Source organism: Molothrus aeneus, chromosome 13 (assembly GCF_037042795.1).
Source record: "Molothrus aeneus isolate 106 chromosome 13, BPBGC_Maene_1.0, whole genome shotgun sequence".
NCBI classification, from domain to species: domain Eukaryota; kingdom Metazoa; phylum Chordata; class Aves; order Passeriformes; family Icteridae; genus Molothrus; species Molothrus aeneus.
The window spans coordinates 18241354-18264238 of record NC_089658.1 but is presented as its reverse complement, the minus strand read 5'-3'; the positions used below and the strand labels follow the sequence as shown (position 1 = coordinate 18264238).

General features: G+C 38.5%; 1 protein-coding gene across 2 annotated transcripts in view; it reads left to right on the top strand.

Annotated features, from left to right (window-relative positions):
• Positions 1-22885, top strand: part of DENND4A (DENN domain containing 4A) — a 47845-nt gene that overhangs the window by 4607 nt on the left and 20353 nt on the right. For both annotated transcript variants that reach the window (XM_066558502.1, XM_066558501.1), the window contains exons 2-14: positions 3421-3506; positions 7628-7960; positions 8526-8775; positions 9769-9838; positions 11405-11574; positions 12256-12494; positions 14365-14431; positions 17503-17561; positions 18197-18341; positions 18892-19067; positions 19533-19633; positions 20894-21112; positions 21353-21498. In XM_066558502.1, coding sequence (XP_066414599.1) covers positions 7653-7960; positions 8526-8775; positions 9769-9838; positions 11405-11574; positions 12256-12494; positions 14365-14431; positions 17503-17561; positions 18197-18341; positions 18892-19067; positions 19533-19633; positions 20894-21112; positions 21353-21498 — 1950 coding nt within the window. In that variant the 5' untranslated portion in view covers positions 3421-3506; positions 7628-7652. The remainder of the gene's footprint in view (positions 1-3420; positions 3507-7627; positions 7961-8525; positions 8776-9768; positions 9839-11404; positions 11575-12255; positions 12495-14364; positions 14432-17502; positions 17562-18196; positions 18342-18891; positions 19068-19532; positions 19634-20893; positions 21113-21352; positions 21499-22885) is intronic.

The window sequence follows — 22885 nt, the reverse complement described above, 5'->3', positions numbered from 1 at the left end:
TAGATGCTGAACATTTTGGTAAGTGGATGTAGAGATTTGCTGGATGAGAGAAGTGTTAGTGAGTATTATCCCTCCATTAAACCTTTCCAGTGGGGTGTAGATGATCTGCAGGCAGCAGGGGCAGCCCTGCAGATGCAGTCTGTGCATGGCTGTCCCTGCCTATAATTTGCAGTGTGGTTGGGTCCCATTTTCTCATGTTACAGAACATTTTTGATGGCCAAGGGAAAAAAAAATTATATAAAATGGTCTAAGACTCTGTTGTTTTTAAATGTTGCAAAAAGTGTTAGAAACAGTCCCCACCTGTCTTTTCTTCTATCACATCATGAATTCAAAATTTAATGTGGATAGAAAATGGTTTCAAAACAAAACTGAGGTCAGCATGTGTGTCCAAATGTGGCAGGGTGAAAGCAGGTCACTTCTGTCACTCTTGGTTGATGGACTTCGACATTTTCAGTGACAGGTTTTATGTTTGAAGCTCAATATTGGAAGACTTTCTATTTTCATTTGCCTTTATCTACTGTGTCAAGAAAAATAGAACATTTTGTTTGGGGAACTTCTTTTAAAAAGTTGTTGTATAGTAAATTGTTATACAAAAACATGAACAAGCTGCTCTGCTGAACTGTGCTTTGGATGAAGTAATATTTACATTTTATAGTGCTTATTTTGGCTGTCCTCCCCCTGATTTTCTACAATTTGTTTTCTGCATCCCTCCCTACAAACACAGTTGTATTTCAGAAATTCTTTCCAGTCTTTGGTGGTGCCTTTTGGCCATAAATACTGTAATCTAGAAAGAAAAGTAGGAGTTTAAACTGGCCCTACTGAGATTTGTCTCTGTCATGAATCTTGTGGGATACTGGAACATCCCTTTCCTGAATTTTTGTAGGCAGGATTGAATTTCACAGGATTTTTCTGTGGCACAACTGGAATGATCACCAAAGCAGCCTTGTTAGACCCTCTTAGTAAATGCTTTGATTTGATTGAGACTACAAACAGCACTGAAAAACAAACAAATAGAGTGTTTGGTGAATGAGGGAGAAATGTGTAGGAGATGTGGGATATGCCAGATCTCACCCTCAGGGCGAAGTCTGTTCCTTTCTGCCTTCTCCCTGCCACTCACTCTGCTTCCTCCTGTGAGCTTTGGTGCTGTAGATGTCCAGTTCCTGCTCACTTTGCTGTACTCATCCTGCTCAATCTAGATTAGCCTCTGAATTTAGGCCTAATCTTTCTTCCTCAGCACTGCTGAGCAAGTCTGCTTGTCCCTCAGTTCTTGGCTACATTCCCGTTTTCTTCTCCCAAATTCATGGCCTTTTGTTTTGTCCCTGTGCTTTTATCCAGCACTCTTCTGTTTCCTGGCACCTCTTGGAGATCCTTTGTTGCCAAGTTTTCTGAGCTCTCTTGATTATCTCCTCAGCTGTTGGATCAGAGATGTAAACCATGGCTTGGTACAGATGATTGTGAATGGGCCTGCAAAACACTTGGTAGCATTTCCAGTCCAGTGATGCAGGGCAGAAAAATCTTAGGTTTTCTCTTGGGTTATTGTCGATTTTCTTCTTTTCTAATAAAAATTGATGCAGTGTCAAAGGGAGTTTAGTGGAGGCTGGTGGCTTCCTGAGAATTATTGTCTAACATCACTGAGTGCAGATGTGTGCAGTAGGGTCTAAAAAGTAATGCCATTTATGACTTTAGCCCTGTTTTTCTCTGTTGCTGTTTTTTGTGGAACTGTAGTAGGAAATGGGAAGAAGTACAGACATTGTCCTACTAAAAATGAAAATGCTGTGAGAAGTTCTGTTTGTATTTGGGTGATGATGTAAGTCCTTTGCATTCTTGTTTCTTGAAGTAGATCCTTTACTGGATATGTAGAGGACAAGAAACTAGTTGTAAATAAGTTCTGCAAGTAATACAAAATAGACCTGCAAGTACACAGGCAGCAGCTCTGGCTGTGTTCCTTATGATGCCTAAATCTATATTTTTTTGCTTTCATTTAAGTCTCCTCACTGGTTTTCCAGAGAGCTGACGAGAAAAGAAGTTTTTTGAAGTGTCCGTGGGGAAATTAATCATGTGTTAATGCTGCCTACTTCTTGGACTTTTTTCAGCTGTGCTTGAGGTCTGCAGGTGATCCCAAAATTTATAATTTCTGGCACTCCTGGAAGCTTGATATTAACGATTGGAGAAAATGATGTTGTGCTACTCCTGCATTCTCTCTTTGTAGTCTTGAGTGAAAATGTTCAAAGTCAGATACTGGAAAGTACCTGGCTGTAACTGGTGCAAGTCCATGGTGCTGTGTGGGTTTGAGATCACTGGGACTGGATTCTCTCTGGGCTGTCAGAGCAATGAACTAACAGTGCTGATTGCTCCTGGGAAATCTCGAAGAAGTGCCCTTGTAGATTGGTGTTATGAACAGAACCTTGAACTTTGTGATCCCAAAAATACAATTCTGATAATCTAATACCCCAGATTTTTCCACTTCAGGAATGGAAGCAAATCTTTCATGGTGTGTATCAACCCTCCTGAGATGTGTTTGTTCCCAGCCTCTCTTATGTTACACTTTGTTTGCTGCAGTCTTCTCACCATGCTCTTCTGAGAGTGTTCTACAAGTCTTGGGGGAATAGAAGCTTCCTTTAAAGAAAGTTCACTTTTGACTGCAGCCTTGCTGATGTTAATGACTTGTTCTGGGAGCCCAGAGTCTCAGTGCCTCCAGTGAGGTGCTATCCTCAGTCCTGTGGATTTTGAAGCAGCAAAACTGCTGCTTCAAAATGCTCCAAGGTAGCACTGGGCTTGCAAGTTCCTCAGTGTGAGTGTAAAACACAAGTTCAAGCTGTCTGTGGTGATACCAGTGTTTAAGAGTGGCCATGCTGGTGTTCACCACATCTGAAGAAAAATTCTGAATTGTGGCAGTAAACGGCAAGACTGTATCACCCACTGCAAGAGGAATTGGGGTGAGGTGACTAGATGACAGATGCTGATTGTGGAGTAAGAAGGATCTGCTTAAATATCCAAATCTTGCAAAGAAAAATGGTTTGAAGTAGATTTTGAAAGATTTTTGGGCTGAGAGAGTGCTTTGATAGCTGGCTAACACCTAGGAATGGACACGGAAGGTATTGATTGTGAGAAAATAATGGAAGAGGTGAAGTAATTTGAAGTGGCTGGCTCATCTCTTCTTTGATTTATTTTGGTTTAAAGCATTAAGTGTTGTTTGCATTCTTAAAATATCAACCCAGCATAAAACTTGGTATTTTGTTTCTTGGCCCTAAAGTCTGGTTTAATTTACTTTTTTAGTGAAATGATATGTAACCTTATCTTAGCAAGGAGTCCTACAGCAACCCAGTGTTCATTCCATGTGACTGGTGCAGTGAAGTATGCAGAAAGTAAGTTTCAACAAATGTGTTCATTGTTTGATTCTTATTTTTACTGTTTCTATAGGGAATGAAACTTTAACAAGAAGTCTATGTTAAAGCCTGGCTGACAGCAAGAGAGGAAAATTATAGAAGCAATGCCCTGATGAAAAGGTAGGGAACACATTGGTAGAGTGGGCAAAAGGCTTGTGTTCTGCTTTGGGAATTCCTGTGAAATTAGAGGGCTTCTGCTTTGTACCCAGGATTGTTTGCTTGCTGTGAAGAAAATATTGAGGGGAAAAAGGCTTGTCTGACAATTTTGCCAGGCAATTTTGGCAGTTCAGAGCTGGGGTGAAGTTTTTTCATTGTGTAACTGCAGTTACTCCTGTGTCTTGAGACGCTGAACTCCCATGTGATTGGTGTGGTGTTATGTCTGAGAAGTGGCTCTGAGTAGCCAGAGCAGCACTGACTGATGCAGTTCACTTCACTTTGCTCCTGCCTGCCCAGCTGACACATCTCTCTGGGTTGGTTACTTCCACAGGCTGATGCAGCAATGCACAGATGAGATGCTGGGGGCTGTTAGAACTTTACTGGCAATTTTTAATAATTAGCCTCTGATTTGTATCTCTGTTCATCTTCTCTTCATGTTCCTTCAAAGGAAGTAAGTTCTTGGAGTATTATTGTCTGATGAATATTTAAAAAAAATAAATCACCAGCTTTGAACTGTTTTAAAGAAGGTTGCCCTGCACTGGTCTCCAGTGCACTCTAGGAGACATTCATTGCTTGTTTACACATGGAACATCTTTGGAGTCAGGATTACAAAGTGAAATATCACCTGGTTTAGACAGCAAAGGGATCTAATAAGGAACTCAAATTAATAAGCAATTTAATAATCTCAAAGAAGAATGCAGGAAGGCATGAGAATGACAACAAGGCAGATTAAAAGATTACAAGGCAGTTGTATTTGTCTGCCAGAGGTGGACAATTTCCTCTTATAATATTTGAATGAGGAATGTGATCTGTTCAAAAAGTTTGGACACTGAATGAATTACAGCAGTGGTGACAAGCAGCGAAAATTGCAAAAATCTTCAGTTAGTATTTCCTGAATGTTTATTAAAAAATAGGATGTTAGAAAATTACATTGAATAAACAGTGAAGATGTGTTTACCTTTTGTCTTCCAGCAAAGTAATCAAGCTAATAGTTTGTGGATCTGAGAGATTATCTGATTGTTTCTCCTGATCCTACATTTTTAGAAGTTACGAAAAGCTCTCTCATCTATATAGTCATGATCTAGAATGTGTGTGTTTAATAATTTTTTTACACATGACTTTGTTGTTTGCAAGGATATTTTGATTCTTTCTGGTCTTTATGGTGTTTAATTTACAGTCGTATTAATTGTATGACATCCATTAAAAATCATTATCATGAGGTGGCTCAAAGACCATATATTGCATTTATTTCCAGGGACTTTTGTAAGAGATTATGGTTATGATCCCATGGCATTGCCTTCAAAGTGCAGCCTTTTGTCCCCCCAAAGATGACTTGCAATATGGTGAGATGTTGTAGGGAGATGAGTGAGGGTAAAAAGATTACAGTATGGAAGTTGTAGGGAAAGATCTGTTTCTCCCTGGATGGAACATGAGCAGCATTCCTGACCTCCCACACAACACAATCCAAGAGGTGGAGTGAAGACCCCATGGCCAGGCTGTGTTGAAACCTTGCAGAGGAGGGAGCTCTGGGGCTTTCTAGCTGATAGAGCCACACAGCAGCTGAAAACCAGGGGAGATAAGGAAAGAAATCTCTCTCTCCTTGGACTGATGCCTGTCCCCATCCCAGGGTTATCTCAGGTGCTGTCCTGAGATTCACACCAGCAAGGCACAACCACCAATCACCAAGTAAGATATCAGAGTAAAATCACTGTGGAATGGCTTCATGGTAGGAGTTTCTACAGAAATTCTCCATCAGATAAGGTGAAATGCTCTTCACAGAATGATTATTTGTCACTGACTTAGCTCACAGTTCTTACCTTCTTTCTGGGGTCTATAACATAGAGTTTGCATAGATCTGCTCTGCCAGTAACCAATATTGAAAATTTGAGTATCACAGTAGCTCTAGTAAAGTCTAAGTCAGCCTTAGACTAAAATACCACTGAAGTTTATCTTTTTTATCCCATTTTTAGCTGTAAGCCTTTGTATTAAAAGACAAAAATCATAAAACCATTGTAGAATCCCTGAATGGTTTGGGTTGGAAGGGACCTTAAAGGTTATCTCATTCCCCCCTGCCATAGGCAGGGACAGCATCCACTATCCCAGGGTGCTCCAAGCCCTGTCCAACCTGGCCTTGGACACTTGCAGGGATGGGATAAATGTGAAGGAAGGGATAATTCATCAGCAGCCAGGCCTTTTTTTTTTCCCTTACTTCTGTAAAATCTGCATTAAATTATGAAAGTCTTGCTGACTAGTGTATTACGTGCTATAACCTTAGGAAGCAAATTTATGTGATAGCAGGTGTTTGTATGTAGGGGATTCTAATTTTAACTATCTCTAAATGAGGAGAGCTTGTCCCAGTTTTTCTTGAAAGTGCTTTTGGGAATAAAGGAATGTTTGAATTTAGGACTTTTGGTATAAATTTTATATGGAATAATGGTGAGGTTTAAATAGTGTAAAGGTATGATTCTTCAATATTATATATATACATACACATCATTCTGTTTATTTGTAATAATAAACTGGATTTAAATAACTTGTAATGATTAAACTGGAGTAGTGCTGTTAATACACTGGAGTTATACGTCCTGCTTGCAGTTTTAACAGCTATCATTTGTATAATTTTTGATTGCTAAAGTGTTTAGTAATCAAAAATTACACATAATTTCATTCTAAAAGGCATCATGAATCACTCTAGAAATCAGTGTAATTCTGTGAAATGGTGCTGGTAAGAAAAGGAAAAAACCTCAATGTTACAATAGCTATAATGTCGTTTCACTGAGCACTGTTAATGTCACAAAATACTTAGAACTTCTGTCATATTAGCTGAAAGATGTCAGTGTTTGGACTTAGGCCAGAGCTTAAGGATGCTTTGTTAAACATCTCCTTGTCTGCATGCATTTGTTCCCAGCCTGCCTGGGTTTGCTGGAGCCAGATGGACAGAGAGATAATAGGCAGCATATGCAGAGGTTGAGTTTGTGTGTCTTTGAATGTATCACTCAGGGAGGAGTTTGAATTTGTAGTTATTACTTTCATATATATGCTGAGTAACATATTCCAGATGTGTTTGAAATAACTGCATGTAGGTTAAACTAAGCTCAGTTTTGTAACTGCCTTCTCTCTTCAAACACAAGCTGAAGTTATTATCAGACTGTTCCTTTCCTATATATTGGTGATTTCTTGCCAGTCATCATGTTTGTTAAAGCGTCCCATAGTGCTTATTAGCCATATAGAAAAATAAAAGATAATCTGAGGGTTCTTCTTGGCATTTTCTAGAACAATGTAAATAAGCATAAAATAAAAAACACGTACTCATTTCCTTGCTATGTTAGAAGCTTCTCAAGCCAGTCCAGCAAAACCCAACCAACCTACAAACTAAGAGCAGGAAGAGGGAATTGCCTCTCTTGTGCTGGTGGATGAGGTTGGTAGGGGTGACGAGGCACAGCTTGAGCCATTCCTCCTGCTTGAGCAGGGGCTGGTGCTGGAAATCTGAGGCCAGCTTGGAACAATTTGATTAAATGCACATTATCAAATTGGGACATAATTTTCCAAATTACCAGTAAGAAATGTCTGAATTTATTATGTTTTAACAAAAATCTTGGTCAAATCCAAGAATCATGATGGCATGAAGTTTGATAAGTCTTAATACTTGCTACCTAGAGTAAGAAATAAAGGGAGATAAAGCAATGGGAATACAAGTTACATGAAAACTGAAGTCTTCTGTCAACCATTCAAACTGTTTTAAATTCTGATTGTTCAGTTTCAGAATGTCAGCAAGCTCTTGAAACTCCTGTGTGGTAACAGTTTCTCTTGCAATAAAATTTTGCACCCAAACAAAATTAATTCAACAAAAGGGAGTCTTAAATAGCTTGTCTGGTTTCAAAAGTCTGGAACTTGATGACAGTAAACTTCCTGAAGCTACTCTAGCAAAATTCCAGTGCACATGGGTGTCTTGGAAAAACATTTTTAGCCTATTTCTCAATGTTCCACGCGAGAGCAGAAAGCATTTTCTTTATTTGCAAGCTATGGTTTTCTGGTTTTAAAAATAGCCATAACTTTATCATTTCTGACCTGTGTTTCTTTCTTAGAAGCTGTAACACCTTGTGATGGAAGATGGAAGACAAAGGGGCCCGAGTTGCTGATTACTTTGTTGTCGCAGGACTAACGGATATCTCAAAGCCACTGGAGGAGGAGATCCACTTCAATGATGCCTGCCATAAAATCGCCAAGCCCAAAGAGCCCATCACAGACGTGACAGTCCTCAATAAATCCCTGGGGGAGGAGGTTCCTCAGGGCTATAAATGCATAGAGCTCACTCCCTCGGGCCTGTCTGCGGATCTCAATAACGGCAGCCTTGTAGGGCCGCAGATTTACCTTTGCTATCGCCGAGGCAGGGATAAGCCTCCACTCACTGATTTGGGGTGAGTGCTTTCCCTGTTCCAGTGGGTGATTTTCAGTTTTATTTGACTAAGGAGCAGATAAGGCAGCTTTACGGAAATGCTGTACTTTTTAAATACAAGGTAAAACTCTAAACAGGAAGATATTTGTTGACTTGAGAGTACTGTAACCCAGTATGGAAGGGGAAATGCATGCTGAGTGGATTTTAATGACAAGTTTAATCCTTCCCATTTTGGAGTTTTCAAAGCCATTTATAATTTTTAATGTATATATTTGGATTGGGATAAGGTGCTTAACCTATTTAACACAGATTGGAAAGAGATAAGTTATATGACATTCTTAGGATCAGGCAATGAATCTTTAATAGAACTGAAAATAACACTATTTTGCAGTAAACAAAATGCTTAAAAACAATTATATATGAGGAAAACCAGTATAGTTTCATAATGAAGCTTTTCTGTTAGAACACAGAGATAATGTGACCTGAACTTGTCAGTAAAAATGTTTTGCTCAGCAATGAGGCAAGAGCTGTGATTAAAACTCAAAGTGTTTTTAAAATGTGACTTTTTCCCTTCCCCTTTTGACTAGGGTTTTATATGATGGCAAAGAAAGAGTCAAGCAAGGCTGTGAAATCATTCAGAGCACCCCATATGGGCGGCCGGCCAACATCAGCGGCAGCGCCTCGTCCCAGCGGGTGTACATCACCTACCGCAGGGCTGCTGAGAACATGACCCAGAACTCCCTGGCTGTCACAGACATCTGCATCATCATCCCCAGCAAAGGAGAGACTCCTCCACACACCTTCTGCAAAGTGGACAAGAATCTGAACAACAGCATGGTATGATTCAAAAGCTGGGCTTTGAACGCTTGGCACTCGCTGATGTGACCTTTGTGGAGTACTTGTGGCAGCTCTTGGAGTACCTGGTGAAAAATCTTCATAAGAGGTCTCCAAAGATAAATCAAATATTGGAAGAGCTGGAGGATTGCATTCCTTTGTTCCTACTTGGAACAAAGTCTTTCTGAAAGCCTTAGAGCAAATGTTTGGGTTTTTTTAATGCTGACTCCAGCATCTTTGGATTGGTCTTTAGAACCTGTTGTGTAGCTGTGTGTAACTGGAGGTTTTACAGATGTGGCTGTTTCTGACACTGCTTTTACTGTTGTGGTGAGAATTCCAGAAGCAACCAGCTTCTGTTTTGTTTTCCAACTCCTCCCTTTACCTCCAATGCTATTTTATAAGTGTTTTTCTCCTCTGTAGTATCACAAACTTCTTATTTAAAGAATGCTGTATGAGGGTGATGTTGGAAGCTGTTGACTGTAAGCACATTTAAATGTTTAATATGGTTCCAAAGCCTGACCTGCTAAAATACACAGGTTTCATACAACTTTGATTTGCAGAGCTGAATATTTAGGTGTTTCCTGGTTAAATCTGTAGCCCCATGTGCTGGCTGTTGCAGGGTCCTCAGAAGTTGGTGTGCTGAGAAGGATGCTGACTGCTCTGCAAGTGGGATCATGTAAAAAAGATCAAGATCATGGAAATTGATTTGTGCTTGCTTTTAAATAAATGCCTGTAGGCATTAACCAATGGATTTTTCAGTTCTGATAGCTGCCATATTGACTGGGTTATGGGAGTGCTGTCTTAGGGAAGTTGTTACACCTTTCTCCCTTCTATAAAAGCTCTGTGTTCCCCCTATGGATGCTGCTCTTTTTTGTTCCATGGCTTTCCTTGTTCTTTATTCTCATGTCCGAAAATTGAGAATTTAAATACTTATATTCTGTTATGTCCATTTGTTATACTCCATCACTTAATCCAGTAACTTCTTTTATTTTACAGTGGGGCTCAGCCGTCTATTTATGTTATAAAAAGTCTGTGGCAAAAACCAACACCATATCATATAAAGCTGGTATGTAACTACTGTGTAGCCTTTTTTATCTTCAATTCAGAATGTCCAGACTCATTTGCAATGCAATAAATTTTGTACTAAAGAATTGCCACTATCCAGCCATTATTCAAAAAGGAGTCTTTTCCTAAAGAATTCTTTTAAAATCATGTCAGAAAAGAGGCCTTAGAACTGGGTATCGTAACCATGCTGTTTTAAAATTTCTGTTTAGTTGGGAAGCTCAGCTCTGTGTTTTGATAGGTTTCTACAAAGCTGGGTGTCTCCCATCTCTGTGTGTGTTACTGGTAACTGTCTCTTAAGGACATGTGTATATGCAGAAGAAAATACCACAGAAATTATTTGATGCATTTTCATGATCACTTTCTTTAAGAAACATTTTGAAGATTCCTGCAGACTTCCACACTGCCTCGAGCATCATTGGCACTGAGCTCTTTAAGTATTTTTGGATCGTGTATCATCTTTATTTTATTGTTTTATTTATAAGACAGAATTAGATTTGCTATGACTGGTGAAATGTGTTGGCTTTGCATTTGTTGTTGGGTTTTTTTAAACCCTGATTTTGTTTGGCACACAAGTCATGAGCATGATTCACACTTAAGCTTTAATCCACTTACATCCCTTCTAGAGGCTGCTCTCTGTAAACAGCAGTTCAGGACATACTAAAGGGTGGATGGTAGGGTTGTAAACAAATAAAAATTTTAAAAGGCCTCACATCTAGTGATAGCTTGCACAAGATTTTGATTCTTGGCGTGAAGGGATCCACTGCCCTTTTTGGTTACAGATTTTTATTGCTTATTAATATTCCATTTCTATTAGAAAAGTGTGTAGAGATTGTGCTCTCTAACAGAGAGAAATCCTAAATCCTTTGATGCAGTATCCATTCCAGTGTGGAGTCCCCTGGGCTGGCAGTCAGACAGGATGGATTGCTACAGCCTCCCTTGTAACTGAGGACCTGTGTGCTAAAAGCCTCTGCTTCAGATCTTCATGTTTTACAGCTGTGTTTAAATAAGGCTAAACACATTGGCCTGGCAGCACAAGAGCTGAATCCTCAGCTGAGGTGGATCAGCTTAATTGACTGGATTCTTTTGGGATCAAAACCTATCTAAGAGCAAACATATTTTTCAGGGAATGTTTATTGGCCAGAATTAGTTGGTGTTATAGTTGAAAACATCAGTCTTACTTCTCGAGTATTCACATTACTTTTTTTTTGACTAGATTTTAAATCTTTGCTCATACTCATGATGAATGTGAACTATTATATAATAACAGGTGAGATACACACAGCCTGAAAACAGGAAAAGATAAATCAGTTATAGTTTCAGAATAGTTTCTAGAATGGAAAGTAGGATTTCAGTGTAATGCTTTAGTCAGGTGATTTTCCTTAAGTTATGGGAGCATCTGCCCCTTCCAGCTATTCCCTGTGCCTAATTATTTACACCTTCACTCATCTTCTGAAGTTACTCTGTGCTCATATATGAATTTTCTGGCAATTATTTTATGGAATGAGCTATTCCAAACCTGTTTCTGCTGGCTTTCCTATAACTGCCTCTTTGCTCATTCTATTTATAGGTTTAATATGCAGATATCCTGAAGAAGATTATGAATCATTCCCATTACCAGAATCTGTGCCTCTTTTTTGTCTCCCTATGGGTGCAACGATTGAATGTTGGCCATCTAACAGTAAATACCCTCTCCCAGTTTTTTCTACATTTGTACTAACTGGAGCTTCTGCAGAAAAGGTATTTTTGAAATCTTGAAAAAAAAAGTTATTAATTTAATTGAAAAAACTTAGTTGTTTATCTGTTCAGGATGATGATAATGAGTGTTTTCATAGAGGAGCTTGAATCTATTTTCTTGGGCTTGATTCCAAGACTGCTTTGAAGAGTGGCTTGCAGTAGTTTCAGTTGATCATAAACCTGAGCTCCTCTGCTTTCCTGTTAGCCTGTGAAACTGGAGAGCTGTAAAACTGCACTGCATATACATGCAAGTAATGCTGTTTTTATTGCAAGCATGGAAACGACCTTGCATGCACATACTTGTTCTGAAAAGTAAATTGGATGTCAGGGGATATGGCTTTGAGTTGTGTATAAAGGATTCCTAAAATAGCTTTAAAGGCAATTGGAGGAGCAGTAGACTACAGTGTACTCTTTATAATCATTATGTTTCTCTCAAATAAATTGTTCTGTAAATTACACTTTCTCGTATGATATTAAGTGTTTTAATTAAATAATAGGCAGTCTGGATTTTCACAGCCATAAGAATATTCCAGAATGGATTGCTTCAAAAGATCACAGTCTTTTGCATTCATGTATTTTTTCAAGCAGTAATACAGACTGGATTTTCTGTGTGTTTGGGGTTTCTTAGATTGCTTTGAGGATCGAGGCAGAATTCCTGACTTCGCATCCATGATGTGTTTGCAGGTATATGGTGCTGCTATTCAGTTTTATGAACTGTACCCTGAAGAGAACCTCACAGAGAAACAAAAATCTCAGCTGGGATTAGCAGCTGCTGCCGAGGGCAAAGACACGTGCAGAACAGTGCAGACAAATAAATGCATCTGTCTGCTCTCTCACTGGCCTTTCTTTGATGCTTTCAAGAAGTTTCTTACCTTTCTGTATCGTTACTCCATTTCTGGGCCGCATGTCCTCCCCATTGAGAAGTAAGTCATTTCCAAAATTCATAGCAGTAATTTCAGTTGATAGGAGGGTGGGGTTTTTGTTCTAAATTTCCTGTAATATCCTTTTTACTGTACTCAAACATTAAATATAATGGCTGCACTTTTCTCCTTTGATTAACGTATCTTTACCTACTTTCTGAAAAAGTCTAGATTTTTATTTGTGGTTAAAGTGCCTGCAAAGGTCTCTGAAAGCTGCTTTAATTAGCTCTGCACCCTTTAGCCATAGTGATTACAAAGAGCAAGATTATAAATCCTTTCTTAATCTTGCACACATCAAGTTAGGAGAATTAAATGAGTAGATTTGCATTTTTTCAAATGCCTATTTGTAGTGTAGTGAGAGATGATAAAGCAGATTGAATATCTTGTATTTGTGATAAATAAACTTAATTTCTTTCTCACATAAAGGATTTCACATTATAAAATGCAGAGGAAATCCTTACACCAAGAAATGGTCAATACTTGCAATTGATATGTAATACCATGTAACATTTCTAGGATAATCTAATATTTTAATGCAGCAGATTTCAAATGCACTATTTACTTTTCTATTTTATTACACATAAGTTTTTTTTTCTGCTTCAATTTAAATATTAACTTTCAGGAGACTTTGACTATGTGGATAAGTAATTCTTGTGATTGCTTATCCCCTTCATTATTACAGTTCCCATCACTGAACTCATTTGAAAATTCTGATAGTGTAAACTTCCAACAACAAAAACGTGTGTGTGTATATATATATTTGTTTTGTTTTTAAGCTCAGGGGTTTGATGTTTTAACTTTTGAGAATGAATAAAATAAGTAGATATGAGAAGTGCTTTATCAATTTGGATTTTATGGATTTATTCTAATTTCTCTGATTTGTAAACTGGTGAGTTTACTGTGGATAATATAAATACAGGATGCTAATGCAGTATCCAGCCTACTTCCTTTGGCTGTTTTAGTGATGATGAAGGTTTGTCTGTGCCTGAATATTTTCAGTCAGCCCAGCTGCTGCCAAGAGCAGCTTTCCCTTGTTGTGTGGCATCTTCCATACTTTGGCCACCATCTTCATACACTGGTAATAAAATAAAACCCAAATCAATGCCTATTTGTGGGTTTGTCTGAATTTCTTCCAAATGTAGTTGCCTGTGTCATAATACTGGTAACATTTGTGGAAATCCTGGTAAAGTATGTGCTGTAAGGTGGAATTTAGGATGGAATCCCTGTTTCTCATGGGTTTTTACCCTGTGTAGCTTCCTTTAATGTGAAAGTGTCTATTGTGTAGAATTACACTTCTAGAACTTTTGTAAGTTTAATCAATTCATGAAACTGAGAACTTTGTCAAATTCTAAAAACATTGTTCTGTATTTGTAGTGTGTGAAAGAACTTTAAAGCTTTTTCATCAGCAATTTTATATAACATTTTGTATTTAGAACTGAAGGAAATGGATGAGCTTAATGATTCTCCCTGATATTCAGCCATGAATATTTTTTTGCAAGTAACCAGTTCTAGTCTCTGAGGTTTAGTGCTATTTCAAACTGTCAGAAGCAGGATTTGAAAATGGGACTGTGATGTTCAAATATCAATATTTCTGCTTTACAAATGAAAAAACACTCCTTGTAGTTTGTTAATTTCACAAACAGAGTTTGTATTCTGAAAGAGAATCTGCCCTCCCATTTTCTTGTGACCAGTAAAAAATAGGTTTTCAAGGTCAGAATATCCCAGTAGGGTTTAGGTGCTGGTATTTTTTGCTCTGCTTTCTGAGTATGTGCCATTTTTATATAATAATTTCTCTTACTGTCAAAAATTTTGTCTTGAGGTGAAGTAGTTTAAGCTTAATTTCTACTAAATCAGTATTTTTCTTTTCCTGTAGACACATTTCCCATTTCATGCATAAAGTACCTTTTCCATCCCCTCAGAGGCCAAGAATTCTAGTTCAGGTAAGTGGAAGTTTTTTAATAACTCTGTCTGGTGAAGATAAACCAGGTGAAGATAAAGCAGGTTAATAAATGGAAAATGTAATTTTTGTGCCCAAATTATTTTTGTTCAGGATTTGTTTCCTAAATTCATACACATGTGAGAATTCTGTTTCCAGTTTAGTTAATGACTTCAGTGAGTTATTATAAGAAGCTGTTTAGTGAGCTTAGAACTTTAATTTTTTTTCAGAGTATCTGGAAATTAATGAAAAACTACTCCAAGTTAGCATCTGGTCTGGCTTTTGCAATAGCTTTAGAACTGTTTTCTTCCTGCTACTGTATGAAGGCTGAGTGTAAAATAAAGAAATAAAACTAAAACCAGATGTGAAATGTGCATCCATGATTGCCCCTCTTCCCAAGGGCTTTGTGCTCTCAGTGAGAGCTGCCAGAGCCACACCCAGCACCAGCCCCTTTATCAAACCTGGCCCTTGCTCTGTCCTCCCTGCAGGGCTCTGTGGGAGTGAAATAATTACAGGAATTGCTGCCTGCTCTTTGAAATCTCAGCCCTGTCACTGCTGGTAGGAGAGAAAAAATCCTGGTCTCAAGGATTTCTGAAGTGTTATTAAATCTCTTTATTTCCTCCTAAAGAGGCGAAATAGAGAGGTGGTAAAAATTTTATTGCAGAGAAAAGAGAGCTCTGTTGCAGTCATAGTATTCTACCAATTGTGGTTTTGATTAAATAGTTACAAAATTATGCTATTCTCTGTTATTACTTGTATAACATAAAATATGGAGAGCCCTGTGCAGTTCTGAGCCTTAATTGTGTAGCCCATATGGTAGTGAAGTCTTTCAGAGCAAATACAATCCTGGGTTATGTCTTTATAGCATGTACTGAATATTGAAGATCCCCTTTAGTGTATGCTAAAGGGGTGATATTTATTACTCTTACTGGAAAGGGATTAGAGAACAGTTATACTGAAACTGTATTGGGCACTTCTGGCCCTTTTCTTATGATTTTAAAGTTAATTCAAAACCCAGCATTTTTACTCCTTGTTTTAGGTTCGGGTTTTTTTAATCCATATTCAAAAAAATGTCTGTGCTAGGAAACACTAAACACCTATTTACAGAGACTATAATTGAGTTTAGAGAAAAGCTTTTAATTTTTTTTGTTTGAAGTTTTAGGGAATTTTGTCAAAGTATATATGGGTTTATATCCTGGAACGAAGTCTGAAGATCTAGATATAAGTGACGTGAAAATTATGTCTGTTATACCTTATTTTCAAAATGTTATGTGCATTAAATTAGTACAGCTTTAGGAGCTGATAGTACAGATGGAGAAAACACTGCTTTTACAGTAGGCAGTGGTAATTGAGATCTGTGAATAAATTCTTCCTTCCAGCTGCTTCCAGGGACTTAAGTTGTTTTAGAAACTGCACCAAATAAAATCACAGGTGATTGTGCCTTAGATGTCTCCTCAGAATTAGCGTGGGAAATGCCTGCATTGAAAATGGCAAGCTTTCAGGAGTCCATTTCTCTCTGAAGCCTGTTAATGGAAAATGTGGTTGTCTTTTGCTAAGCAATTAAACTTCTAAGTCTCAAAGAAATGATAGCCATTAGTAAAACACTCTGGCATGTTCCTATTTGCCAGTTTCTAGCTGCCAGTCTTGATGGGTTCCTTCTGACCTAAGATCCTTCCTTCTGCCCTGAGATCTGCTGGACTCTGTGTGCTGCATCCCCTCATTGCACAGAGGTTGCTGTGCTAATGTATCACAGCCTGCAGACTTCAAGAGCATGTGGAGTAATGTTTCTCCCTCTGGGGAAGGGGGTAATAAGTGCCCCTTCTGCCTGAGGGAGATGTGCCCCTTGAATAGATGCTTCAGTGTGTTTATGTGCTTTTGCTGAAGCACAGGAGTCAGAGAACATCAGGCTGATGCTTCTTTCAGAGGGTGGTTTATGAAGGTTTGCCTCAGGCTGGAAAAATGAATCCTCTGAATTCTTCCACTGCACAAGCTAATGGTGCTGGTGCTCCCAAGGTGACTTACATGACAAATCCAGCCTGTGGTGTGGCCATCCACATCTGTCAGGGAAGTGGGGTGTGAGAGGTGCAGGGAAACAGCATTGCAGGCTCTCCTTATTAATTCCCTGTGTTTGGTGGCTCTCCAGGCACAGCATTAGGTGACTTTGAGTTTCTAAGTCATCAGTCTTGTCTTCTGGCTTTTATTACCTGGTCACCTGCAGTGGGTCTAAGGTGAAACACACTCAAACCTGAAGTGTTACTAAAAATGGTCTGCACTTGCAGCTCAGTTGTACAAGTTACTGTGGCTGAGTTATTACTGCTTTTAAACAACAGAAAATGCAGGAGGATTAAGCCAGCTGGTATCTTGTTACCCTGGATTTACCATGGCTGGAAACATCAGCTGGGCTTTGATAAATTGATTGTCTGTTGCTATTCTTGTACTTACCTGAGTCTTCCTATTCATGCTGAATATGTGAATGGTTTGCTTGATGCCATGTCACTGTAAGAAAGAAATGTGATTTAGTAGGATCTTCTTGCATCCTCAAGTAATGCACATTTTAAAGATTCTATCAGAGCTGAGCAGTTTCTACCAGCCAAGAGCCTAATTCTCAAATGCTTTCTGAAGAAAATATAGCTTTACATTATGAGCTGCCATCTCTCCCCTTAATGAATTTTTATCCCTCTCTTTACCCCTAAATCCAGAACGAACTCCCCCCAGCTCCTGAAAGCTGTATATGAAATATGGGTTCTCACAGCCCTTAAAGTACAGAAGGCTTCATTTTTCAGCAGTCAATATATTCAAATTTTTGCAGCATTAGCTAGTTTAAAGTCTTCTTTATGAATATGCAATGTATTCAGTTCTGGCCAAGAAAGGAAGATCATGCTTTGCCCAGTTTTTACTAAAAGATCCTTATGCATATCATTGCACAGCACTTCTTAGAGTGATACACAACTGGGGCATACAAAATTCAGCTTAATTTGGATTATTTTACAGTGTTCTTTGTTATAGTTGTGTTATTTCTGATAAATATTTCCAAAGTTCAGCCTAGAAATAATGCATTTTAAAATCTTTTCCCAGCTATCTCCACATGATAACTTGATTCTTAGCCAGCCTGTGTCATCACCACTCCCACTAAGGCAAGTAGCAGTATCTTGTTAATTGTGAGAGGTATTCTGATTTGTGTTACAGAAAAGATTTGCTATTTGGAGTTGCTGTTGTGTAAATTAACTCACCTTGTCTGGTGCCTTTGGAAGCTGGTGGATCTGAAGTTTATTCATGTAATTAGACCTGCACCCTGATAAGGATACACAATTATTAATGTATTTGGGGGGGTTTAAAATCATTTTAGTGGTTCTTGAGGAAGAGTATGTATTATTAGATCCCCTTTCTAGGAATTCGTCCTTGGCCTCCCAAGATAGTTCAGTTTTTTGTTTTATAAGGGAGTTGAAGGAGTTCTATTACTGTCTTGACTTCCACGTCTCAGTGCAGGAGGCTGATTAACGAAACACATGTTGTCTCCTGTAAATTGCTTCTCAGAAAGAAAAATTGTCATGCCTGTGTCCTGAAAATAGCTAGAATGAGTCAAGTCTCAAGGAATCATGGTTACTGTTGGAAATAACCATTCCTCACTGGACAGTGAAGTGTGCCAAGTATTCTACTAAGTAATCTTCTCTAAAAGAAAGATTTGCAGATTTCCATTTATTTTATTATCAAACATTTCTTTTTTTTACTATCCCTTGTAACTCACCGGTGTGTTTATGTCCTGTAACAGTGGTGGCAAGTTTTCTACACTACTTCAGAATTTAGGACCTGAAAATGCAGTAACTCTGTTGGTGTTTGCTGTGACAGAACATAAAATCCTCATCCACTCATTGCGACCTTCTGTCCTGACGAGTGTGACAGAGGCATTGGTCTCTGTAAGTACCAGCTTTTAGTCATGCACCTGTAAAAGGACAGAAAGAATGCTTCTGAGATAAAAAATCTAGATTTTGTATTAGTGCTGCTAAACTTAAAGGCTGCTTAAAAATAAGAATTAAAATAAAGATCACTAGAGAGAAAAATTACTGTTGTAATGATATCCTATGAAGATAGAAGATAAATTGTTGATTTTTGAGTAAATATTGTGAATAAGTGTTTGATCATCACAGTGCATTAAGAGTTCCTGATATTCCTAACTAGCACTGTATCTATTCCTATGGAATTTTAAATGCCTGATTTTCCCTGCCTGTCATCACTAAGCATTGTTTGCTGCCTCTATGTGCAATCTGTGATTCTGAAGAGTTTTTTCCTACAAACTGAATTTTAGAGAAATGAGTGAGGTTTCTAATTAATAATCTACATCTAGATTCTCAGTAATAGCAATCTGCCATGGTAAATAACGTTGAAGTTAGTGAAGTGTGGTTTGTTCCTGCATAGGCTGCATTGCACATGTTTAACCTGTGGTTTTGTCTCTGCATGTTTTCCAAGATGATATTTCCCTTCCACTGGCCTTGCCCGTATATTCCCCTGTGTCCCTTGGCCCTGGCAGATGTGCTGAGTGCCCCGTGCCCCTTCATAGTGGGGATTGATTCCAGATACTTTGATCTCTATGACCCCCCACCCGACGTCAGCTGTGTTGACCTGGATACCAACACAATTTCTCAGTAAGTTTTCATCAGCAGTTTTTCTTCTCTGTAAATTTTTTTCTGCTTCCTCTTTTCAAAAGCAAAAACTGGCTTTTTGGCAAAACTTGGAGGGGTGTTTTAGTTTTTCTTTCAACTTCTTTTCCTTCTGTCCTGCCAGTTTAAGTAATTAGAGCTCAGAACATGGCATGAGTGGTGGTTACTGGTGCAATAACAGGTGCTTAATACCATTAATCCATCTCTGGTGAGTTGTAACTGGATTGATTTCAGTGCTGAAGAGTGTGGCAGTGTAATCATCACCCTGAAATATGGGGCATTGGTTGGATGGCTCTGATCAGATCTCCACACAGTAAATCAAATTTGACTTTGTTAGTTGGTTTGCAATCCTTCTCAGTCCAGTTTTAATGGAGTGAAACCTCCTTCTCTGGTGTGATGGAGCAACCTCTGAACACATTCTGTGAATGCTTTTTTTTTTTTTTTTCCCAGAACTGGAGACAAGAAAACTATTGCATGGAAGATCCTACCAAAGAAACCTTGTAAAAACCTGATGAACACTTTGAATACTTTATATCAGCAACTGGCAGAATGTGAGTGGGAAAGTACATAGTAAGCTTTACACTGGGCACAGTGTGCCACAAAACCAGATAAATGTAGCTATTTAAATATGTTCCAAAGTTATCAGTTCCACTAAACATTTATTTTTACAGAATAGCAAAATCTGTGCTCTAAATCCAGAGATTAGGAACTGGGTGGGGAGTTCTGGGACAGAGGAGACTTCACATATATATGAAGGCAGTACTTAATAGATATCGCTTCCTATTAATGTTAGCCTCATACAAAAAAAAAAAGAGCTGGACAGGGGTGGTTTTAGTGAAATTCATTAAAACAAAGCACTTTTTTAAAGGCTGTTAACACAGTCCTGGCTGTTGAGCTCACAAGATTCGAACAAACAGAAGTTTATTGGGATATGCTACACAAAGAAGTGTATAGTGATGGGTGGTGAAAATTATCTGATGCTTCAGAATTTTCATACATTTTTCTGCAAGGGCTTTTTAGAAAAAATTCTAAACCTTATATTCTGTGTGTAAAAATAGAGTGGTAGTGAACTTAAATCTTATTACAGAGTAGGTTACTTAAAAATGATATTGAGGTAAGGTTGGCTGTAATTATATGATGTGGAAAGACAGTGACAAACCCATTCTTTCACTTTCCTGTGGCATTATTAGAATGTTACCAAACTCTGTGTGTAGCAGTGAAGTCTCAGCTAGAGTTCTGATGGCTTTAAAATGTTGATGCCCATACTTAATTAAAGAATACAGGTTTTGCTAGAGCCACGTTTTGTCTGTAGCAGCATTTTGCAGTGCTGTGATTCAATGGCTCCACTTTGCCTCTAAGTGATGATTTTCTGTGTATGTCAGTATTTAATGTGCATTGTCTGCTTTTTGAAATGAAAGGCACAATCAAAAAAAATACATCTCATCCATATGTTTGTACTGAAAATATGCTCCTTTAATCAGCTCCTGTCTAAATTTTCACATGGTTTTACAAACAGTTTACTTGGAGGGCTTTTTAAAGCTCTGTCCACACTGGTTCTCTGATACTGTAGTAACTCCTGTGCCAACCATGCCAGGGCATCCTGCTTTTGGTGTTATCCACAGATACATGAGGTACAGAAGGTCAAGCTGAATCCACTGTCTCATGTCCTGAGTGGATGTGGGTGTATTTTAACCTATTTCAAATGTAATGGAGTTCAGTAATCACTGAATCTAGTAAGTTAAAGAGAATATTTTTGGCCAGTATTGAGGGGGAAAAGAAAGTAAAACACTATAATGTTGTTCTGTTCACAGTGCAACAGCGACCAAGAGAAGATGCATTAATGGAATTGGCAATGAATGATTATGATTTTAATTCTGGGAAGAAATTGCATCTGTTAGATTTAGAGATCCAGGAAGCATTTCTCTGTTTCATGGCTTCAATCCTAAAAGGTTACAGGTCTTACCTCAGGCCAATAACGGAGGCACCCTCTGAAACAGCCACAGATGCAAGTTCTCTCTTTGAACTACAAGGTGAAAAGTTATAAACTTGTTTTGTGTGTATTTATTTTTTTTTATTCTTTTTAATCTACAGAATAAAACATTGGTGTGTGAGTGTTGTAAATGGTGGGGGAAATGTAAGTGCAGACAAAATTGCACAGTAGTGGCAAAGATTGCAGGAAGGTTTTTGCACATGAGTAGAACCAACAGTGAGTTCTGGTGAGGGCTTTGCCTTCTGGGCATTCTGACAACGCTCCTGGTTGCACTTTGCAGGGTTCCTGAAGAGCAGAGACCGTTCTCATCAGAAGTTCTACACCCTGATGACCAAAACCCAGATGTTCATTCGCTTCATTGAGGAATGTTCTTTTGTCAGTGATAAGGATGCCAGCCTTGCCTTCTTTGATGACTGTGTGGATAAAGTAAGCAGGTCTTGGTGTGCCTACAGTGTTTAACTTCTGCTGTTTTCTACCTATCTACCAGAATGCATTTGAACTGCAAGTTTGTTTTTGCTTTTATTTTCCTATTTTCTCATCATTGTAGCCTCCCATTTTCCTTTTGTGTTTGGCTTCATTTCCTTTTTTGCTTCAAATTCTTGAATATAAATAAAACACCATGATAACAAATTAGAGGTGCTAATAATAACAATTTAGAGGTGCATTTTCACTGACATGTAAACTTCTGAATTACTGGCTTGTTATAAGAAGTGCAAGAAGGAAGACTGAACTGAAACCCAGAATCTTACATCCCTATTTTGGTGGATGTTATGAGAAATTCCCCACCTTGTTGTCACCTTTTTGGTTACCTGTACCACTCTGTTCTGGGACACTGCTGCTTAAGCAGGGTGCAGTTGTCTGGGATTTCCTGGAAAGTAGGTCACCTGCTGTTTGTTCCATGGGAATTAATACTGAAGACTGATAACTGCTGTTTACAGTTCCTGTTTATGACTGTTTTTTCCATGGAAGTGCAGAAGAGCTAAAAGGAGCTGTTTTGAAAATAAGCCTGAAAACAGTGAACTTTAAGAGAAATGTAAAAGCATGGAATAATGATATTTAAGACTCTTTCTGGCTTTTGCTAGTCTCAATATTTTAGTAGTAACAGTTTTCAAAACTCTGCTTCCCAGTTCTATAGCGTGACTTGCAGGTATTCATGGCTTGTAAATGGAATTAATTACAAACATTTCTGTAATGTTGAGTCAATCCCATAGCTCTGTTAGAAACCCTTCAACACGTAGTGCTTGCTTTGCCATGTGCCAATTTGTGCATGAAACAGGAGCTGTCCTGGACAGAAATAGACCCCAGTGACTGAACTGCTGAGCAGCTCTTGGTTTCCTCTGTGCTGCAGTTTAGTTCTCTGGCTGGTGTTAAAAAGGATGTTTATTCAGAATGCAAGGACTGTGTAAGTGTCACATTCTATCTGATGCATTTCATTTTATAGAATGGTTTATGAGGGTGCTGAAGTTGATGCCCTAAACTAAAGTTATCTTATCTGGAAACTCAGACATCTGTTTCGAAAAAGTCATGCTTAGGTTGCTGATGTCACTGTGAGACTGCACATAATCTATGGAGCTGTTGGAGCCTTCACCTTTTAGAAAAGGTTAAGGAGCCATTTGTACAGCTGAAACAGAGACTTGTCTGTCCTAGTGCCAGGTATTTTGCTACTTGATGCCCTGGACAGCTTCTTTCCACTCCACCATAAAAATGCCCATGACAGTTTGGTGAGAGCAAATTGTCCAGAATACACGTACACTTCTCCAGCTTCCATTACTGGCAGTGAGGATTTTATTCAGGTTTATTAATGGGATGGCTG